At 42.1% G+C, this 22011-nt stretch overlaps 1 protein-coding gene across 7 annotated transcripts in view; it reads left to right on the top strand.

The window, feature by feature from the left end:
• Window positions 1-22011, top strand: part of SKAP1 (src kinase associated phosphoprotein 1) — a 294350-nt gene that overhangs the window by 12479 nt on the left and 259860 nt on the right. For 2 of the 7 annotated variants that reach the window (XM_079134745.1, XM_079134742.1), the window contains exon 2: window positions 2334-2379. Coding sequence is in view for 4 of the 7 variants with exons in the window: in XM_079134742.1 (XP_078990868.1) it covers window positions 2373-2379 (7 nt within the window). In the remaining 3 variants the exon portion in view is untranslated. Of the gene's footprint in view, window positions 1-2333; window positions 2380-6865; window positions 6956-12641; window positions 12808-22011 lie in introns of those variants that run through there. The other 5 variants (XM_079134743.1, XM_079134740.1, XM_079134741.1 and 2 more) reach the window with 4 other exon arrangements.

Genomic DNA, 22011 nt, shown 5'->3' with positions numbered 1-22011 from the left:
CTTGTGGTAAGAATTTCAAACACTGTAGTGGACTAGAGGAGGGGAGAGATTTGGGTGCAGAGAACTTCTGCCACTTCTCAGGAGGGCAATGGCTCTATGTAATGGATGAACCATGCCTGAGTCTCAGTCCACATGAAACACTAATTGACACTTTGGAAGTGTTACGGTTTGGATGTGAGGTGTCCCCCAAAAGCTCACTTGCATTTAACCAATGCAAGAAGGTTCAGAGGAGAAATAATTGGGTTGTGAGAGTCTTAACTCAATCAGTCAATTAATCCCCTGATAGGGTTGAACTGAGTAGTAACTGAAGGAAGGTGGGGTGTGGTTGGAGGAGGTGGGAATTGTGGGCATGGCTTGGGGTATATATATTTGTATCTCAAGTGGAGACCTCTCTGCTTTCTGATCATCATGTGAGCTGTTTCCCTCTGCCACACTCTTCCACCATGATGTCCTGCATCACCTGGAGCCCTGAGAAATGGAGCCTGCTGTGTATGAATTGAGACCTCTGAAACTATGAGCCCCTAAATAAACCTTTCCTCCTCTACAGTTGTTCTGGTTGCGTTTTTGAGTCCCAACAGTGAAAATCCTTTGTTTTGGCACTAAACATCTCTGGGCACTCAGTTAATACTGAGGCATTAAACAAGCAAAGATTCTGGTTTCTAAAGAGAGTTGTATTGCCATTTGACGCAAAGATACCATCAACAGCATTTTTAGGTCATGTGCTTGGGTCCAATCACAGGAATGGGAATATCCAACAACTATCAAATTGAGCATTTCTTGAGGGCACCTATGTGTTTGCAGCCTTGTGCTCTGTAGTAGTACTGGCTCAATAAGAGTTAAACTAATGAAGGAAGGAAGAAATCTGCACTAGTGTTCTTGCTTCCCTTTGTGCCTGCAGGAGTCCTCAAGGCCTTTTGAGAGTCAGATTAACAAAAATTCCAAGGAACACAAATGCTTTGTTTTGTTCTGTTTCCTTTTTTCTCTTTTCTTGAATAAAGCTGATGGGTCCACTGAGGACCAAACCTATAATCTTGACCGCAAACAATAGGATTGGGCTGCCGGAAGCTCTCCTATTGACTGGAGTATTAACATCTTGGAAAAACCTGAGTAATACATAACTGGTCACCTCCTTCTTCTTAAAACATTAGCAAGAGCTCCACTGCTTCTGGCCTGGAGTCCATGGTAACCCCTGAGGGTTGGACACACTCTTTCTGTTTACCACACTCATGATGCTAAATGTATCATGCATTACCTCTTGTGTAGCTAAATGCTGTAAAGGGATACTAAAAAAGGCTGAAGTGTCCCCACTTTTAGAGATCATGGAATTCTGGCATGTTAGAGCAGGAAGGAACCCTATTTCCTCATTTATGGTCAAGGGACTAAGTCCTTCAACAAAAAGGAAAGAATCAAATCACCTGTCCTACCAGCTTTGGTTCCTTAGCAAGCAGAAAACGTGATGCTAGACCAGATGATCCTTTGGGGTTCCTATAAATTCCATTATTCTCTTATTTCATGATCTGTGTTGGACATCAACTAATGAAACCTCTGAACGATCAGGTCCACCCTCTCCTTAGTGACCCAGAAGAGTGTGGATTGTGTTGGAACAATTGTTTGGAAGCCTGAAGTCCTGGCAATTAACTATTTTCTCTTCCAAAATCTTCCCTCTTTTGACACCAGCTGCCACAGGAAGTGGTAAAGCTGTTATCTTACATTCAATCAAAGCACCATTTCCTGATTTTAATGTTCAACAACCACTTTTGAATTTCCCCCCTCCCCCACTTCTCTATTTCATTTTGAGGTTCAAAGGAACTCAGGAGGCAAATTAGTACTCTCTGAGGTGAGTGGGGCTTTGACACCCTTGAGGTTCTATTGTTAATTTGCTGTACAACCCAGGCACCTCACTTCTCTAGGCTGGGCCTTAGGATTTTTATTTTTTTAATTAAAAAAAAATTTTTTTTTTTTTTTGGTACTGTGGGTTGAACCCAGGGGCACTTAACCACTGAGCCACATCCCCAGCACTTTTTATTTTTTATTTTGAGATAGGTCTTTCTAAGTTGTTTAGGGCCTGGCTAAGTTGCTGAAACTGGCCTTGAACTTGTGATCCTCCTGCCTCAGCCTCCTGAGCCACTGGAATTACAGGTGTGCCCCCCCACACCAGGCAGCTCATGGGCTTTCTAAAGTTCCTTCCAGTTCTGAAACTCTGAGTTTCTTTGTTGGTATTCTGAAAGGAAAAACTTATGGACCAGCTCCCTCTGGGAATAAAAATTTGTCATCCAGCCCTGTGAATCTCTTCTTAGTCCAGACTTTATTATTATTATTTTTTTTTTTTTCAGGATGCTCTGCAGTAACAGTGAAAGACTCAGAGAAACAGGATGACAGGTAACTGAAGTTTACCAGTGTCTTTCTGTGAAGTACAAATGGAATTGGAGGGTACCTATACCTAAGTGGCCAGAGAAGCTCTTTACTAAGGCTGAGTGGAGGTTAAGGAAACAGGTCATGGGGTTCTCCTTTGATGCTGCAGCATTTGCCTCTGAGTCTCTGTTATCAGCTAAGTGCGGAACTGTGGTCTCCTACTTTGGGCCAGTGTACAGTAAGTCGTATCTTGGTTTTGTTTGCAAATCAGGAGAGAGGTAAGGAAATCCTGCTGAGTCCTCCAATGGCCATCCCACACTTTGTTGGCAGTACTGCTTGAAGCTGATGCAGGACTCCACCAGAGGCAGCAGAATCCCCCTATTAAGCATACTTGGGTTTCATCTTCTGGGTCTTTGGAAGCCTGCAGCCTTCCCTTCCCTGGGCATTTGAAAGTTGAAGGTTAAATGACCTGCCCAAGGTCACACCATTAGTAGCAGAGTAGAGATGAAAACCTTGGCCAATATTTCAAGTCCTTGGTTTGGCTCTCCTGCCATGATTGACTGCTTCTCACTTAAGCGACAGTCCCACCTCCTGAGGATGCTGGGTAGGGATGCCAGGTATTGATATGAATACTGTTTCAGTCCCTAACGACCTTTTACTTCCTGTAGCCTGCTCAGACTATGGAGAAAGCAGCTCTGGGGCAGAGGAGATTGCCATATGCAGAGCTGCCCTGGCGAAGATAACAGGTTGTCTGTCAATGTATGAAGTCTATGTATGGCCTGGACCACAGCGCTTCCACCCGAGGAGAAATTAAACCTGTCTCACACACCAATCCCAGTGCTCTGATTACATTTACAGAGGTCATGGCCTGCATTCTGTCACCATGGAAACCTCTCAGGCTGCCAGGGTGTTGTCTGTGTGTGTGGTTGATATTTAAAGGCAAACTCGGGCAATTGCTTTCCTCCACCAGCCTGTGCCCTGGTGCTTCATCCCAGAGATAAAAGGAAGGAGGAAGAGATGAAGAAAAGGGACCACTTGTCTCTAACAGACAGGCCTTTTTAGTAGAGCCAGGTTTGTAGGGAGGAGGTTCAGTGGGTGGAGATGTTGGGTAGCAGGTAAGAGGAACCCCAAAAGGACCCCAACTTTGTTGAAATATAAGCATCTTCTTACAGTCCCATGGGCCCCTGTGTTAAGTGAAGCTCTTTTTTTCTCTGTTACCTTCCCAATTTATAAGCACACATCAGAGTGGCCAGATGGAGCCAGGGAAGCCCCCTTTGCCCGAATGCCCTTGGTGGTTTCGATTTTGCACATCCTGTAGCAGTGTGAATTGTGCTGATAACAATGCGGCTTATGAAGGATCCCTACTTCTTCCAAAGACCCCATGGCACTGTCCTGGAAAAAGCTACCAGGGGAGTGACTTATCAGGAGTCCCAGGTGTTGGAAGAGGTAAATAACACCTGATTCAACAGAGTAAGAAAAGAACACAAGTGCTGACTCGGCTTGTGACCATCAATTTTTTCTTTAGTCTCAAGACAATTATTTCCACACCATTGAATGGAGTGTAGATAACACAGGCACCTTAATAGGCTGGGAGCAGAAGCTGTTTAGAGGAGATTTTAAGCACTGTGAGCATAAAATGAACACGAATATTCTGCAATATGCATCTTACAACTTGTCATTAAGAGGATAGCCTCAATGATGTGATGCAACAGGCTTTGATTGGAATATTGAGCTCTGAAAAAGGAAATTCTGCATCAATAGTCTCATGATGTGGAATATCACATATTACTCAATAAGACATGTCATTGTGTTGATTGTGTGTATGCTAAAAAGTACAGCAGCAGATCAGAATGGCTTCAATCCCCACAAGGCACTTTTCTCTAGGAATTTACAGCCACTCCTTGAAGCTTCTCAATGTCCTTGGGAATGCAACATGGTATATCTTGAAGTTACAACTCAGAAAATGAAGTAGACCTATTTAATTTCATTTCTAATTCTCCAAACTATGAGGAGCTCTTATTTTATTTTTCTTTCTTTCTTTCTTTCTTTCTTTCTTTCTTTCTTTCTTTCTTTCTTTCTTTCTTTCTTTCTTCTGTCTTTCTTTCTTTCTTCCCTTCTTCTTCTTCTTCTTCTTCTTCTTTCTTTCTTTCTTTCTTTCTTCCCTCCTCCTCCTCCTCCTCTCCTCCTCCTCCTTCTCTTCTCTCTCTCTCCTCTCTCTCTCTCTCTCCTCTCTCTCTCTCTCTCTCTCTCTCTCCCCCCCTTCCTCTATCCCTCCCCCTTTTTCTTCTTTTCTTTTCTTTCCTTTTTCTTCTTTTTTGGTACTGGGGACTGAACCCAGAAGTGCTTAACCACTGAGCCACATTCCCCGTCTTTTTTACATTTTATTTAGAGACAGCATCTCCATAAGTTGGTTAGAGCCTTGCTCAGTTAGTTACTGAGTCTGGCTTTGAGCTCACAATTCTCCTGCTTCAGCCTCTTGAGCTGCTGATGTTTTCTTTCTTTGGTCCATTTCATTATTTTTTTCTTCTGGCTTCTCACTCTTTCTTCTTTTGCTTTTTCCTTTCTCACCAGCGTTATCCTTAGGCTATCTTCCTTCCTTGCCACCCTTCTCCTTCCACCCTTTACCTTTCTGTAGTGCTGAGCCCTGCAGGCAGCCCTTCAGACAAGGACACTACTGACTCCTGGGGCATAATCTGCTTTCTGATTGGTTCTTTTCAGGGTTTGTATTTATAGTGGAAACTTGGTTTCTGCTACAAAGAATGAAAAGAGCAGTTAATATCCTATGTCTTCTGGATCAGTGTTTCTCCCATGTGGTTGAAGAATACTACACATATTCTAGAATAGCTAGGACAGGGAGGAAATTTTTGGAGGTGTTCAGGGAGAATCTGATAACCCTAATTCGTTAGGACCTGATGTCAAAGAAGCCAAGGACATTCTCTCTATCTCATTGAAAGCAAGTTAGCTTTGCAAAGAGGAAAACCCTCATCCCTGGGGACCAATGACACCCATATCTTGGGTAGTCACTCCTCAAATGTATCATTAGTGAGCAAAAAACATCAAATGAGGGCTGGGGATATAGCTCAGTTGGTAGAGTGATTGCCTCACATGCACAAGGCCCTGTGTTCAATCCCAGCACCACACACAAAAAAAAAAGTATCAATGATAAGTCATGGAAGACTTGTATGTATATTTATTGAACACCTGCCATATGCTAGTTGTTGCAGGGAAAGCAAAGATAATAATTAATGTTAATTAATAATAATTAACATCAACAAAGCATTTACCATGTTGCAGGCAGTTATAAACTATATTAGCTCTTTTGATCACCACAACTTTGAAAATACTGTTATTATCTTGCCATTGTATAGATGAGGACATTGAGGCACAGAGAAGATAAATAAGTTGCTCAAAGTCACAGGAGGCAAGAGACAGACTTGAGTACAAGGCTACCTGTCTTTAGGGCCACTATACAGTATGGTGCATTGGAATGTGTACTCTAGCTTGTATAGGAGGTAGTGTGGGATGGTGGAGAGTTAGGATGAAGGAGACTGGGTTGAATGCCCTTCCAATTTTACATCTCAATAAAGATAATAAGAACCTGCTCCAGGATGGTGACATTCAGGATGTGAGGAGGTAAGATTTGTGGGCTTGTGGATGTTTGGGAAGAGAATGAAGAATCCAAGTTGAATCCTACATTTTGAACTTGGATGTCTGGGAGAACTGCAATTTTTTGTGACTGTTACAGTTTATGGAACATATGCCTATACTATATGCACAGTCACTTTATTTAATTATTGCAATGACCCCTATATGGTATGGATTCTGGACTTTAACTTGCAGATGAAGAAACAGGTTTGTAGAATTCTACCCCAAAGTCTTAGCCAGAATTGGGACCCAGGACTTTCTGATCCATAGCCCATGCCATATTCACTGAAGTTTGTTGCCATTACAAGAATTAAGAGTAGAAATACCAACAGAATGACTCAGATGTCCAGGTAGGAATGCGGGGCAGATGTACAAATTAGAAAAGGTAGTTGTAGTGCTGGAGGAGGAAACTGCTTATGGGAACTCACAGACAAGGACAGAAATGAAAGGAGAGGAGAGGAGGAAGGAAAACATAAAACTCTGCCACATACCTGTCACTAAAAAGCAAAATGAAAAGAACCAAAGAAAGGGGCAGGGAAATAAGAAGGACGTGAAGAAGACCAGGATAGGTAGTGCTCAGGAAGCTGGATGCTGACAGTGAGAGCAGGGGCCAGCATCATCCAATGCTGCAGAAAAGGGGGCTGGAGAAGACTGAGAAGAGAGGTAAGGTGGTTGCAGATGCCCTTGGGAATGTGACTTCAAAGTCATGATGGCAGGTAGGCAGGGCTACTGGCCTGAGAAAGAAGGATGTGAGATTTGATGGAGGAAGTTGATGGGATAGGAAAGAGAAGAAAAAGAGAAGAAAGGATGAGAGTTGAGAAGGTCATGGGGAAGTTGGAATATTTTTCATTTTTTTTTTTTTTTTTAGGATAAAGGAGACCAAAAAGTAGCAGATAGAAGGAATGACTGAAGATGAGAGAGAATGTGAGATTGAAGATCTGGAAGGTAGTGGAAGAGGGTGGGATCATGAGTGGTGATGGAGGAATCAGAGAAGGAGGGACAACTCTTTCTGTAGACCTAAAGGTGAAACCCAAAAAGCAAGACAACACAGACTAAGAATGCTGTCTTGTACAGGAAAGAGAGAGTAGTTTACAATAGCAGAAAATATTGCCAGGAGAGCCCAAGGACGTTTAAGAATAGACATTGAGAAAAAAACAAAACAACAAAATGGACACTGAAAATTCTGAAGTCAAAGAAAGAATACATTTTAAGATCTAAAGGTCGTTCTAGAGGATGTTCATTAGGGCAATGGTATTCTTACCCACTTTTCTGCATGGAAATAATCAGCCCTTGCTTATTTCATCTCTCACTCCACGTAGTGCTTCAGTTTGCATTTGTGAATATTGTGATTCTGGTCAGATAATATCAGTTTCTCTTAGTGTGAGCACATGTCTAAGTGCCCAGCACAGGTCAGAGCTGTCTAGCAGATTCTAAATAACTGTCCCTTTTCTCACCTTGAATTCTGCCACTCCAATCTTAAATTCAAAGACCTATGATAAAGTAAGGGAGAAAAAAGTATAGAAAAAAAAAAAAAGAAAGGGAGCTTAGGGGAGCTTTAACTTTTTTTTTTAAATCTTTTGAAATAACAGATGAAAGGAAACCAAAGAAACTCAGTTCGACTTCAGAAAATTGCTGTTCCTCTATTATTTACTTTCAGTCTTTTTAACCTCCCCCTCCCCCCAAATGGAGACATCTTCATCTAGTTTTTCAAAGTTACCCTGCTTGCAAATATCCAGTCTACAAAATTGGCCTTGGCCCCATCTGCCTCTTGTGCAGATTAAGCACATAGGCTGCCTCCACATCTCACTCAGAGAGTGCACAGCCTCATCTGGCTGCAGCTGACACATCCTGAGTCCCCCCACCCCCTTCAGATTCCCAAGAGAACCAATCAAAGACAGAAAATGTCAGAGTCAGCAACCTCTTTGGTCTTCAGGGCCTCTGCTAGGCTCAGCAGTGCCCAAGGGGGATGTCTAATGTGGTCTCGGGATAGGTAAAGATGATACCAAAAGGAGGGGGGCTGGGGGAGATAGGGGAAAAATAATAAAGGGAGTGATAGAAAGATAAGATAAAGAACAAAGAAAGAAAGGTTACTATTTAGAGGGAACAGTGACTCCTTCACAGAACGGTTCAGTGAACCCTAGGCTGTAACTACCTATCTTGGATATTGTTCAGTTCTACAAGAGCTTTAGACCAGCACCAGGATTCTAATACCAGCACAGCTCCTGGTTGGGGACCCTGGGCAGAGCACGGTCTGTTCCTCATCTTGAATTTGACCTTTTTGAAGTTTCTTTTGAGGTTTTTTTTTTTTTTTGGGAGGGGGGGATCCTGGGGATTGAACTCAAGGGCACTCAGTCACTAAGCCACATCCCCCACCTATTTTGTATTTTATTTAGAGACAGGGTCTCACTAAGTTGCTTAGCAGCTTGCTTTTGCTGAGGCTGGCTTTGAACTCATGATCCTCCTGTCTCAGCCTCCAGAGCCACTGGGATTATAGGCATGTACCACCCTGCCCAGCTTCTTTTGAGTTTTAATTGTGCCTCATTCTGTTCCAAGCCTATTCTTTGCAGAGAAACTGCTTATGGGCATGTCGTCTCATATGACATGAGAACTTGCTTATTTTGTTGTGTTTATTATGGCAGAGAATCTAGAAATGTGAACCAGAAGGGGAGCTTATTAAAGGTGCATTTATGTGAGTGTGCATAGACTAGGACCCTCTAAGTCAAAGGGTTGGTTAATTAGTGAGAGCAAGGCTTCTGGCAAGCCATGGAAACCCTGCATTTTAAGGCCACTTAAGTGATGCACCTAAGTTACCATCTTATGTCCACTTCCTCTGCCTCTGAGGTGGCATGAAGCCTAGTTTGTGGGGCCTCGCAAAATACACAGTGAGCCCGTTTCTTGGCACCTACTGGAGGCATCATCTCTCCTTCCACATCCCTTAATGAAGTGTGCAGTTCTTGTCCTCATTAGGCTCCAGCATTGTCAATAAAAGAGTCAATAAACCCGGTTGATGGGGTTGGGACTGAGAGACTGAGATGCAGCAGCCACACATCCACAGGGCAGACATCATCTCTGCCACATGTCGTGACCTAGCATCCAGGGATCAATAACCTGCTCAGGATAAAGCCTCAGAGCCTGCCCTCCTCAGTCTCCTCTCCAGACCCTCTGCACCCAGGGTGGAGCAGTGCCAGCCGGCTCCTGCTTTGCTTGCAGTTGTTCCCACCCCATGCCATTCTGGGTGCCAGATGCTTCTGTTTCTTCTTGATTGAGCCCTCTGGACACCCCATGGATGCATATTTAGTGAGTGCCCACCTGGCATGAGAACATGTAGACAGCATCTCCAAGCAGCCCAGAGACCGACATGGGCCCTATTTTCAGCATCTCCTGTCTGCTGACAGTGTGTGAGGTGTCTCAGTGGACAAGGTGGTACATTTTCTGCATGTTGTGCTCCTGGACTCCATTCCTGGCCAATCTGACTCTCTTTAGATACCCTTATCTTATCTAATTACAAGGAATTTCAGATTAATTTCATGGCCTTTGCTCCCAAGGACCTCTTATCTGTGAGGGTCTTGTATTTTAACCTTGTCATTCTTTTGTTGTTTGCCTTTAAGGGGTGGGCAGCTAAGAAGGGATGCTAAGATCTTACTGGAATTGGGGTTGGGGGGAGGGGGAAAAGAGGGAGGCAGACAGACCTGGGATTTGTGTATTCTGCTCCATCCCCCTGCCTGTGTGCTGACAGCTGGCTGCTTTCTTCCATGACAGCCACATGGTACCCAGCCACACAGAACAGGACCCAGGCAGGTACTCGTCTGCTGCCAACCTTTCCAGATCTCTTTGATATTTCCGACAGAGCAGTAAAGGACTCTTGACTATCACGTTTTGTCTTGCCTCTCTCCACCTCCTCTAAGACTCCTCGGTGTGGTTTCCATGGCTACCCCCAATCAGATTTGGCTTCCTACAAAATTGGATTTCAAAGAAGGACAAGGCTTCAAAGGAATTTGTCCATTTAACAGAATGTCATTAGAAGTGAGGCTGACTGCTGAACCAGGGTCCTCAGATGATTAAGGAGGGGCTGCACTCATGTGTGGAGGCAGGTTTCTGTCTGCAGTGAAGAACCTTGATGCAACATGACAATACGGTATTGGAATCTGCCAGTCACCAGCACACACTACCCAACTTGCACCTCCCTCTGCCCTCATCCCTGTAAAACCCAGAGATTCCTGTGAGGAAGCACGGCTGTAGAATACCTACACCATGAGTTTCTGCCATGTCTCAAGGTATGAGTAATCTCTGTGAGGCCTGGAGTTTTGTCCTTTATCAAACAACTCATTAGCTCCTAGCCTAAATGAACATATGACACAATGTCCTTGAAGAAGAAGAGGAGGTTGTCAATTTTTTTTTCCCACTGCTGAAAGGGAAAGCAAAGCAGTTTGGATGATATATAGGGGAGACTTTGTTTCTCTTGCTGCTTTTTCTTCTTAATAGTTTTAGATCCACAAAAATCGCAACAATAGTACAGAGACTTTTGATATATATGCCTTTACTTCTAAACATGTATCATAAGCACTCCAAAATGATTCCAGAGCAGCTGCATTTTTAAAAGGGAGTTGTGAGCTTGGTAAAATGTCCCAAGGGGTACCTGGCACTTGCTTGAAGCCTGGAAGAGATAACTTACCCAATGCTATACTTTCCCAGGACAAGAAGGAGGATGAGCAGGAAGGAGCCAGATTCCCCAGAAACTTATGGTAGCTCTGACCCTTCAGTTCAGCTTACTGAAACTCGTAGGTGGGTCATGAGACCCTGAAACTAAGGCACCATTTCTTTTCACAGGGCAGGATGTGATCAAACCACTGCACCCATTGAAAGGTGAAGTCCCCAACTTTGGGGCTGTATCTGTGGAAGGGGAATCTATTCCAAGAGTCAGGCACTTCTACCATGCATCCTTCTGGACAGTTTCTTCTTTAGGCTCTCTCCCCATCTTCCAGGTTGAGCCTGTCATTATTTCCACTGAGGTTATTGTAAAAACCACCTCACACATCTCTCTGTGTCCCCTTTTACCACTTTTAATTCTTCCTACATAACCTGTAGGTCAAATTGGAGAACAGAAATGCCTTAAAAGGTGAGGGATGGTTAGAGGTAAAGAAGAGAACCCAGGTTAGGTCACTCTCCAGCTCAAAAATTGTCAATGACTCCCCATATTCACTCAGTTCGAAATCCCCATTCAGATTTCCAAGTTCTTTCATTTTATTTATTTAATTTGGTCCTGGGATTGAACCCAGGATTGCCTTACAACTGAGTTGCACCCCTAGACCTTCTTTTTACTTTTTTAAAAATACTGAAACAGACTTTTGCCTGAAACCTATGATGGTCCTGCATCAGCTTCCCTCCTGCCTCAGCCTCCCAAGTAGCTGGGATTATAGGTGGCTGCCCTTGCATGGGGTCCAAGTCCCTTTATAATAGATTCAGTTTATCTTGACAACTGTAGTTTCTCTATACCATCCAGTAAAGGAGGGCTACTCACTTTTCCTCTGCAAAAGCGTACTTTTCCTTCTTTGTTTACTTCGGTCCGTCCACCTGGAAAGTCCTCCCAACTCTTCAAAGTCTTGGTGTGGTGTTCAGAGCCTCTCAAATGCCTCCTGAACTGTAAGTGCGCGCGCGCGCGCGCGCGCGCGCACACACACACACACACACACACACACACACACACACGCAGACTGCCACCTCCATCTTTTCCTTGCTGTCATCTATTTTCTTTAACCACCCATGCCACTCTATACCTTTTGGTCTATCGTACTTTCTTTTTAAATAACTATTTTGAGAAAATTGTAGATCCACAGACAATGGTAAGAAATAACTCAGAGGGATCCTGCGTGTCTGTACCCAAGTTCTCGAAGTGATAACATCTGCAGTATCTATCAGAGCAGGGGCATGGGCTCTGGCTGCATTTTGAGAGGGAGAGGGCACGTACCTCTGACCTTGTCCTTCACTTTCTCCCTTGTTCAACTCTCACAGGGAAGGTGCTCTGTTCCTCTCTCCCTCAGTTTCACCTCAGGTTACCCCTTCCTTTCCTCATTGCCTTTCAGCTTCAGGGAGGCAATGACGCTCTGGTTCTCTGTGTCCACTGCTGCCTTCCTGCTCTGATTCTCCCAACTGTTGGTGTCCAGCATTATTTATTGGGACGTCGGATCCTTCCCTTTAAACATCGTGGTTTCCTTGTGACAGCGAATGTCCTGCGCTCTTTTCTGGGCATGGACATAGGAACTGGATCCGCAACCGAGGGGCGCTATATTTGGTGGGGACTAATCTCTTTCTTGGATTCTCCCTCCCCATTTCAGGCATCCCCATGGCCTTTTAAACCTGTCACTAGGAGGCCAATTGCTCAGTACTTAGGATGGTGTCTCCAAGGGTCACGGCTCCTTGGAGTCGTGGAAAGTCTTCTTTTTTGGCTGGGGATCGGGAGCGGAACACCTTGGCCCTGAGTGATGCGGGGCTCCGGGAGCCCAGGTCTTTCCATCTAGGGTTCCTGGTGTGAGCGCTTGGCGCACCCGCGCCCCGGGCCCCCGGCGCCCCAGGCCCGCTGCGCGCGCCACTTCCTGAGCGCGCCCCGCCCGCGGCCCCGCCCTGCGGCTGGGCCCCGCGGCAGCTGCAGCTGCCGCAGAGGTACAGGTGCCTCTGCAAGCAGCCCGCCGCCCTCCAGCAGCCGCTGTCCAAGCAGGCCCCACGCCCCTCTCCCGCCTCCCGCAGCGTCCTCCTTCCCGTCCCGCCAAATGCAGGCTGTCGCCCTCCCTGAGGAGATCCGTTGGCTCCTGGAAGGTAACGTCCTGGCCCAGCCCCAGATCCCCTGTCCCGACCCTTCTGGAGGTCCCTCCAGTGCTGGGCTGAAGACAGGAAAAGGAGACACCAGGGCCGCCCAATGCCAAGCTTTCTTATCAACTCCATCACTCACCTTCTAGAAGCTTGAGGCTTCTCGAGTCCTAAACCCCCCAAAGCCTGCTTTTCATGGACCCATTTCTGGGGAACCCTGTCACTCACTTGAGTTCCACACTTTCCTCGAGAGGTCTCCGCCCCTCCACTTGACCTGCCAGGTCTCTGAGCTCCTGAAAGTCAGGTTCCTGATCTCCCCAGTCACCTTGCCTGATCTTCAATTTATCCCTTTTGCCCCGGGACACCCCCCCACCCACCCACACACACACACATCTGTAGGGTTTGGCCCTCCCCCTCCCTTCCCAGCCCTTTCCTCATCACTTGTCACAGAAGAACTGTGCCTTTCTGCGTGGAGGTCCCTGAGGCTTCTAAGGGGGCTGTGAGGGGCTCAAGGGTCCTTTGGACCAAGCCTGGGGGTTAAGTGGGTGGTTGTTACCAGCAACCAGTGGGTTGCAAGTTACCAGCTTGCAACTTTTAGGGGTGTCATTATCCTACCCAAGGCAGACTCATACTCAGCGTTACATACCTTTCCTTTCTAGAACTATCTGATTGTGATGGTTTTACCTTCAAACCATAATGTCTAAGCAGTCCTTAAAAGAGTTAAATTCTTACTCTAAGCACATACTTCTGACACTTCAAAGAGGTGCACCCTGATGGGCAGTATCAACTGCCTGGTGCACACAGTGAAAGTAATTTTTTCTTGCTTTCCTATAACTGACCTTTTAGGGAGGACAGAGGCCTGTAATCTGCAATTGCATAAGGGTCCCAGGAGGAAACTATTCAGAATTAAGCCTTTTGGCATTTTAGTGACACACTGGACACATATTTAACAGATGGTCTGCTTTGGGCAGGTCACACTTTTGGCAAACTATACTTTTTTTTTTTTTTAAGTTTCTCTCCATTTAATTGGTTTTATATCTCCATTATCTTGTTATCTTAGTATAAATGCCTCCTAATCAAATATTTGGCAAGTCCTTTTGGTTTCTGTTTGTAGCACTGTTTCTATTCTGGATTGCTTCTCTGTAAGAGCTGTCAACTAGGTATTTCTTTTGAGGTGAGGTTTCTAAAATCCATTCTGCTTGTGACTGGGGTAAATCTAAACTTTAGGAGTAGAACACTACATGTAGTGTAAAAGAACATCCTCTGGGTATCTAAGAAGAAGCAATCCAGCTGTTCCCTCTGGTGTTTGTTAGGTATTAGGCTTGTAAAGGAAGACTGTGTTGGTCTTTTGTTTTCGGGAGAAAAGGAACTGTAGCAAGAAGTTCAATTCTGCCCTTGCATTTTAAAGATATAAAATGATCCTTTTTATTGGTATCTGTCATTCAGTGAGAGGAAAGCTATTTTACAAGCTTTTAAGCAATACTTCAGTTTTGGGTGCAGCTCTGGTAGAAAATTCCTTTATATTTTCAGAGGCTTGCAATGATATCCACTCCTTCAGCATTTTTGATGTGCAGTTCCTTATTGTTCAAAACTGACACTTTGGTAAACAACTCATTTCTGCACCTGCCACCTTCCTTTAGTTTAGATTATTTTCTTGTTAGCTGACTCTTTTTAATTGAAGTCTTCAGATCTCCTTCTAAAGCAGAACCTTTGTTTGCTGACAAGTAGAGCAGGGTATGAATGGAGATTAATTGCATGTCACATACTTCTGTATCAAACTTGCTGTGTCTTAACAATCTCTGGTGGTGCTCAGGTCTTTAGAATATACGGAGGAGTCTGAGGTTAAATTTTAAGGAGCTTCATCAGTTAATGTATTTCTTGAAAGCTTTTTTTTAAAGTTCTCAATTCTAGTCTTGAATCTGAAGTAGAGCAAAGTGTGCAATGAGATTTAATTTTTCAATGATTCTATTGAAAAATGTTAGAAGAACATGTTTTGGAAAGGTTTGTGTAACAATAGCAACGTATTGGTTACAGGTTTTATTTTTTGTGGAATAGTCTGTGGTATAGACCAGCAGAATTATTCACGGTGTTACAAATACTTTGTGGACATTAGAAACCCCAAATGGCCATCAGTCTGATGTCTGATGTTGTTGACTGGTTTCCCCCACCATACACATTTTAAGGTTAACTGTTGACAATTAGAAAATATGTAGGTCCTCATCGCTATATAGACACTCTGTGGGCAAGAGTCACAGGATGTGAGAGCTGCAGTTCTATTGCTGGCACATGACTGTGGGGGTGGAGTTTCCACGATGAATTACTGCTTTCATAAACCAAGGCATGAGCATTCGCACAATGATTTAACACTGGCCATCATAGCCATAACTTAAGCATTTATTTATTTATAACTACATGAGCATAAGTGACAGGGCATTTTTTGATATAATGTGTGTGCTTTTAAAAATAAAATATGTAAAGCACTGTGAGAGGTTTACCAAATTTTTACCAAAATTTTGCATAATTAAGAAGGGAATAGAAATTCTGAGGGTCTACAATTAATTTTGCTTAAAAAAATTTAAACATGTGACAATGTTTCATTTGACCTAGAAACTACACTTCGAGGAATCTCTTACTGAAGTTAGATGATGTGAAGTATATGCTCAAGGTTCTATCCCAAATGTCCATGAGTTGGGAAGGGCAAGGTGATGGTTGAATGAATTATGGGACATGCATCCTTTGGAATACTTTACAGCCAATAAAAATAATGCAATGGATTGATTGTTTACAGATAATGTCCATGGCATGCTTTTAAGACTAAAAAGCAAAATGCATATTGTATATGTAATATTCAATCTTTGCTTGAAAACAAAAGGCAAAAAACTCAAAGATGTTGGGTGTGGTGGTGCAGGCCTATAGTCCCAGCAGGTCTGGAGTCTGAGGCAGGAGGATTGCAAATACAAGGCCAGCCTAAGTAACTTAGTGAGAACCTCAGTAACTTTGTAAGACCTTACCTCAAAATAAAAAATATAAAGGACAGGGGATGTAACTCATGATAAATTGCCCCTGGGTTCAATCCTTAATACCAAAACAAAACCCAAAACAAAAACAAAGCTGAATGCAATGGCACATGCCTGTAATCCTAGCAGTTTAGGAGGCTGAGGTAGGAGGATCACATGTTCAAAGGTAGCCTCAGCAACTCAGTAAGACCTTGTCTCAAAATAAAAAAAATAAAAAGGACTGGGGATGTAACTCATTTGTACAGTGCTTCTGGGTTCCATCACCAGTACCAAACAAGCAAAATTATGCATTTTGCTGTATTTAAATTAGGACAAAAGCCCCAAAGTCCCATATAGTACATATGCTTGTATATGCCTAGGAGAAATTTTTAAAAGTTTATACCAAGTTTTTAACTTTGTTTTCCTTAAGAGGAGAGTGAGAATTTGGGGAGGGGTTGTTATTAATTTTTATTTCATATATCTTCATGTTGTTTGAATTGTGACAAAGACAATGTATTAGTTTTTTAATACATGGAAAAAGCAACCAGTAAGGTATTTAGCCAGTAAGGTATTTTTTAAAAAAGGAACAAACAAAAGACAGCTAGGAACTCAGACAGATGAGAATGCTAAAGGCCATTAACCATGTTGTGATGGGGCTTTCTGTTTAACCCTGGGAATTCTCTTTTGGATTTTTGGCAAATGTCAGAGCAGCGAGAGGCTTCTAGAGCAACTCACTAGAGCAACTCAGGAAACAGCGTCTTCAGATAGACTTTGTCAAGCTCTCATATAGAAATGGGAACTAGTCCCATATCAGCAAACAAGCACCTTATAGATAAGCAAAATAAAAGGCATCTTCTGCTTTATTGAAAGAGGAGGAAATATTCAGGTCTGTTTTTAAATAGGCTACAGATGTAGAAGTTATCTTTTTGTTTTTGTTTTGTGATAGCCACCCTGCAAACCAAAACAATGGAACACTGGCTGTTCGCTAATCTTTGTTCCACGGGTATAAACATAATCAGTTTCTTCTTCCTGGTCTTTCTAGTCAGAAAGCAAAGAAGGAAAGTGTGAGGAGGTGGAATAGATATTCCTGCTGACTTTACCTTGATAACTGATAGATCCCAACTGCCTACTTAGTACCTACATCCTGCTTGAAATATGGATTTAAGCCAAAATAATATCACTAACCTGGCTGCATGTAGTAGCAAGTGCTGCACTAACACTTATTCTAATATGCCTATGGTTACTTATTTTTAAACTTCCTTGGAAAGAAGCAGTCATTAATCATTTCCTTCCAGATTGTTCTCCAGATTTGCATTGGTCGACACAGTCAACCATAAAATCTTTTTCAATATAATAAAACTGTAACTATGGGGAACTCACGGGAGTGAGTTGCTCTGGATAGCTAAGATTGTCTTTAAGCACTTTAACTTTTTCATGGCTATATTTGTGACTAATTCTCTAAAATGTATTAGGAACTTTTCTTACTTCTTCAACCAACCAGTGTATTATTAAAATGGATCTTGTCTGAACTCTTTTTAACTCAAAGTTGTTACAGTGAAAATGTCTTCTCAGATTTTACAGAGATGTGGAGTTGTTCAGGAATACTTCTGCCAGAATTGCCTCTGGACCACTTTGTGACTGTGTCTGCCTTATTTATTTATTTTCTTAATGTCGGGAATTGAGCTCTGGACCTCCTGCATGCTAAACATGTGCTCTACCACAGAGATGTACCCCCAACCTGTTTTATATTTTTGTTTTTTGTCCTTTATTCCCTGCGGTTAGGTGGAGACCTATCATTTTGCCTGTTATCTGTATCTACATCTCAAGTGTTTCTGCAACATGAGGTAGCCAAGTTTGTTGGAAGTAAGCTATGTGTAAAAGGACAAAGTAGCCAAACTTTGGAATAATCTAGGAACATTTTGAAAGCAAAAATATTTTGAAAGAAAAATATCCCATAAATGACTAGGAAAGAATAAGAAAAGTGGTTTGTCAAAGAAATATATCATGCTGGCCTCAGACTTCTCCACAGACCTGAAGATGGAATGTTAATGGGACAACTTCTAGAGGTCAAGTTGCGGAAAAAGAGAAGGAAGAGGAAGTGTGACCCTAGAACTTCATGCCCACAGACAAGTTTATATGAAACAAGGGAGACACATTCTTAGACACATAGGGGCTTAGAAAGTACATTAGCAAAGTACCCTTTCTGAAGCTGGGCATGACTACGCACACCTGTAATCCCAGTGACTCTTGGAGGCAGAGGCAGGAGGATCACAAATTGGAGCCCAACCTCAGCAATTTAGCAAGACCCTACCTAAAAATAAAAAATAAAAAGGACTGGAGATGTGGCTCAGTGGTTAAGCACCCCTGGGTTCAATCTCCAGTACCAAAAAAAAGGACCCCTTCCTAAGAAATTCACTCAGCATTATATTCCAGATCATTATCACTAGAACTTCACGTACTGTCCAATACAGTAGTCACAGTATTGTAGCTGAAAATGTAGCTAATGAGCAGCTGAAATGTAGCTAGTGCAACTGAGAAACTAAATTTTTGTATTTTATTTTATTTTGGTTAATTTAAATCTAAATAGCCACTTGAGCTAGTAGCTCTTATATAGCACAAAATAAAGAAGTGAAGAATGAAAAGGCCATGGTACAAAAAGTAAGCAATTAACAAGTTAGACAGGAAAATATTATTATAACTATGGTATAAAATATGTGAGTGCTCAAACATCAAAAATTTTTCTTGAAATATAATATGCATAATTAAAACACTAATAATCCTCTGGGTATGAAATCTCATATGAGAAAGTTTACATTTTACATTCAGAGAAAGAAAAAGATGGTGTTTCACTATTAATATTAGTAACTAACAGGACATTGTTCAATTCTTTTTTAAGCCATAAGGGTAAAACTACCAATGGATTAAAAATAGAATTTGTAACTTCTAAATCACCCAAAGCGGTGGGGGGCAGGGAACTTTTAATGATTGTTTAGTCCATTCAGGCTGCTATAACACTACAAACTGGGTAGTTTCTAAATAAATTTATTTTTCATAGTTTTAGACAGTGGGAAGTCCAAAGATCAGGGCACTCGCAGATTTGATGGCTGGTAAAGTCCTACTTGCTGACTCACAGATGGCACCTTCTGGCTATGTTCTCAGATGGTGAAAGGGACAAGGCAGCTATTGGGACCTCTTTTATAAAGGCACTCATTCCATTCATGAGGGTTCTTCACCTCTCAACGGCCCACTTCCTAATACCACCACATGGGTGATTAGGTTTCAACATTCAGACCATAGCAATGACCAAAGAGATAACAGTAAATGAAACATTTGAATGGAAAAGTCAGTATATAAAACTGTGCACACAATATGTCCCAACTTTTGCCAGGCACGAACGTGAAATTCCAGCAACACGTGGGAAGCCAAGGCAGGACGATCGCAAGTTCATGGCCAGCCTGGGTAATTTAGCAGACCCTGTCCCAAAATGAAAAATAAAAAGGAATGGGGATATAGCTTAGTGGTAGAGCACCCCTGGGTTCAATCCCCAACTCTATGCGAAAAAAAAAAATTGTTTTGTGATAGAAGAATTTTTTGAGGTGACATTTGAAACTCTTCTTAGTTTATTCTTGTAGGACTGAGCATATGTCAGGAGAGAGATGTGCCCCTTTCCTTCTTATAGAGCACATGGTTTTGTGTATGTGTATAAGAATATTATTTTTGCATTAATTTTAAGTTGAAAAAAAGAGAACAGTTCTTCTTCCCCTTCTCTTTTGTTTTCCGAAATTTAAAAAAAAAAAAAAAAAATGGTGGAAATACTTGAACTTCATCCTGGGTACAATTGAGATGTCAGGTGGCTGCCCAGGCCTTTGGAACTCTAGATGAGATCTTCTTCCTGTGGAAGCCCCATAGCTCTACTCAAGATCCAGGTAATTCTCAAGGAGCATGCTTCTCAAGGTCACCTTTCCCTCTAACTCCCTGCTTTGTTGTATGCTCTCTATCTTGGGTTGGGTATGCCTAAACCAGTGGCTGCCAAATGGAGTGATTTTACCCCTCCAGGGACTTTTGGCAACATCTGGAGATGTTTTGGTTGTTACCACTGGAGATGATTCTATTGTCATCTAGTAGGTAGAGGCTAAAGATACTGCTAAACCTCCTGCAATACAGAGGACAGGCCCCGGCCCCAGCAAAAAAAAATCACCCAGTCCAAGTTGTCAATAGTGCTGAGATTGAGAAACCCTGGCCTAGATATATCATCTTCCTCAGTTTACAAAAACCTACTCACACGAAGTCTCAGAGTATAGAAGGCATCACTGGAGATTCATGGGTACAGAGAGAAGGGAGGAGGGTTTTATATTGCAGTTGTGCAAATGATTTCACCTTGGCATTACCCATCTCTATTCCTAAGCACCCTCTGCTACCCTGGTTATCAGAGTGTAGCCTCAGGCTCTACTGGCTCTAGTTCCTAGGCTTATGCCTCCTTCTTGTCACTTTCCCCCTTATCCTGGGTAGAGCATAATAATCCTTAACACACAAAGAGGCAGTTTAGCTATCTGTTTAGTCGTTTAGATTTTCACCAATACCCACACACAGCAAAACAAGTTATTTTCCCAAACAATGACAATTCTTTCCCTAAGAGAAATTCCAGTGTAAGCTGTTAAGATAACATTTTTTACCCAATTTCATAAGTGTAATACCTAAACAATTTTTAATCATTTTAAATATAGGAAAAATAAGGTAAGTTTCAAGTTTTACCATCATCGGAGAATCTGAACATATTGACATAGCTATTGTAGATCTAATTTTTTCACGTTATAAGCCATTACACCCTACAGAAATCCTATAATTTCTGCTACATTTATTCATATTTATTTCCCCTGTGTTTCCAAGTTCATTGCTTGCTTTTCTGGTTTGTCAGTGCTACATTATAGGTTAGGTGATTATAACAGATGGCTTCTCAGGTTTGGAGTCTTTGAGTTCCACCGTTTAATTTTATTATCCAGTTTTTATGTGGGAGATAGGACAAACCGGGCTCAGGAAGAGAGTGGTCTTAGCATCCAGAGAGTAAGTCTTACTGGAGACAAATGGCTTTGATAAAGTAATTTATGCATTACCAAAATGCTCATCTAGGGTCTCCTCCTAAGATTGTTGACATTATAATGTTAATGTGTTATGGGAAAATAAAGTTTTTCTTCACACAATAGGAACTTTACTAAATGTATCCAGTAGCACATATTTATACTTATTTAAACCAACACTGTAGTAGGGCTGGAATTAAGAGACTGTATATTATAAATTAAGTATGAGAAGTATTTCTAAATAGCTATAGAAAATATCTAACTACATTTTAATTTATTCCTTTACATTAAATTTTTTTCTTAATTTTGGTGTTGCTGGAGATTGAATGAAGTGCCTTGCATATAGGCTAGGCAAGCAGTCTACCACTGAGCTACATCCCCTGTCCCCAAACATTTTAATATACATCTTTAAAATTATAATATACATTTAATATACATTAAAGTTTAATATACATCTTTAAAATTATATCTCCTTTAAAATAATTTTTCCTTCCTGATAACTTTTTTGTGAGTTTTTTTTAATTCATTGTCTTTCTTCCTTCTTTTCTCCCTCCCCCTTTCATTTTTCTTATTTCCTTTCCAGTACTTTTATCAGTTTATGATTTACATACATAAAATGCACTAATATTAAGTGTTACAACTGGTGGACTTTAATGTACCTGTGCATCTGTGTGACCACCACCCAGACCGAGATATAAACATTTCCATTGTTTTAGAAAGTTTTCTTTACTGTCATTACCTCTCCCTGGAGCTCATCATTATTCTAACTGCTGTCATAATGGATTAGTTTTGCTTTTATGAAACTTCATACAATCAACACGTACTCCTGGTCTCTCTTCAACAGAATGTTTCTGAAATTTATTCATGTTGCGCATATGGGTTTGTTCCTTTTTGTGAACCAGTATCCCACGGTGTGACTATTCCACAGTTTATTTGCCTGTTCTGCTAAGGGTCATTGAGTTGTTTCTAGGTTTTGGCTATTGTGAATATAGCTGCTTTGAGCATTCTTCTATACCTCATGTTGTGAACATAAACACTACTTTCTTTTGGATAACTATCTAGGAGTGGAATTACTGTGTTATACTGCAGGTGTGGTAAGTCCCAAAATTTCCAAAGTGTACCTATTTTACACTCCCACTAAG

The sequence above is a fragment of the Sciurus vulgaris genome (assembly GCF_902686455.1).
Source record: "Sciurus vulgaris genome assembly, chromosome: 3".
Classification (NCBI taxonomy): domain Eukaryota; kingdom Metazoa; phylum Chordata; class Mammalia; order Rodentia; family Sciuridae; genus Sciurus; species Sciurus vulgaris.
This window is presented reverse-complemented; position numbering and strand designations above follow the sequence as displayed.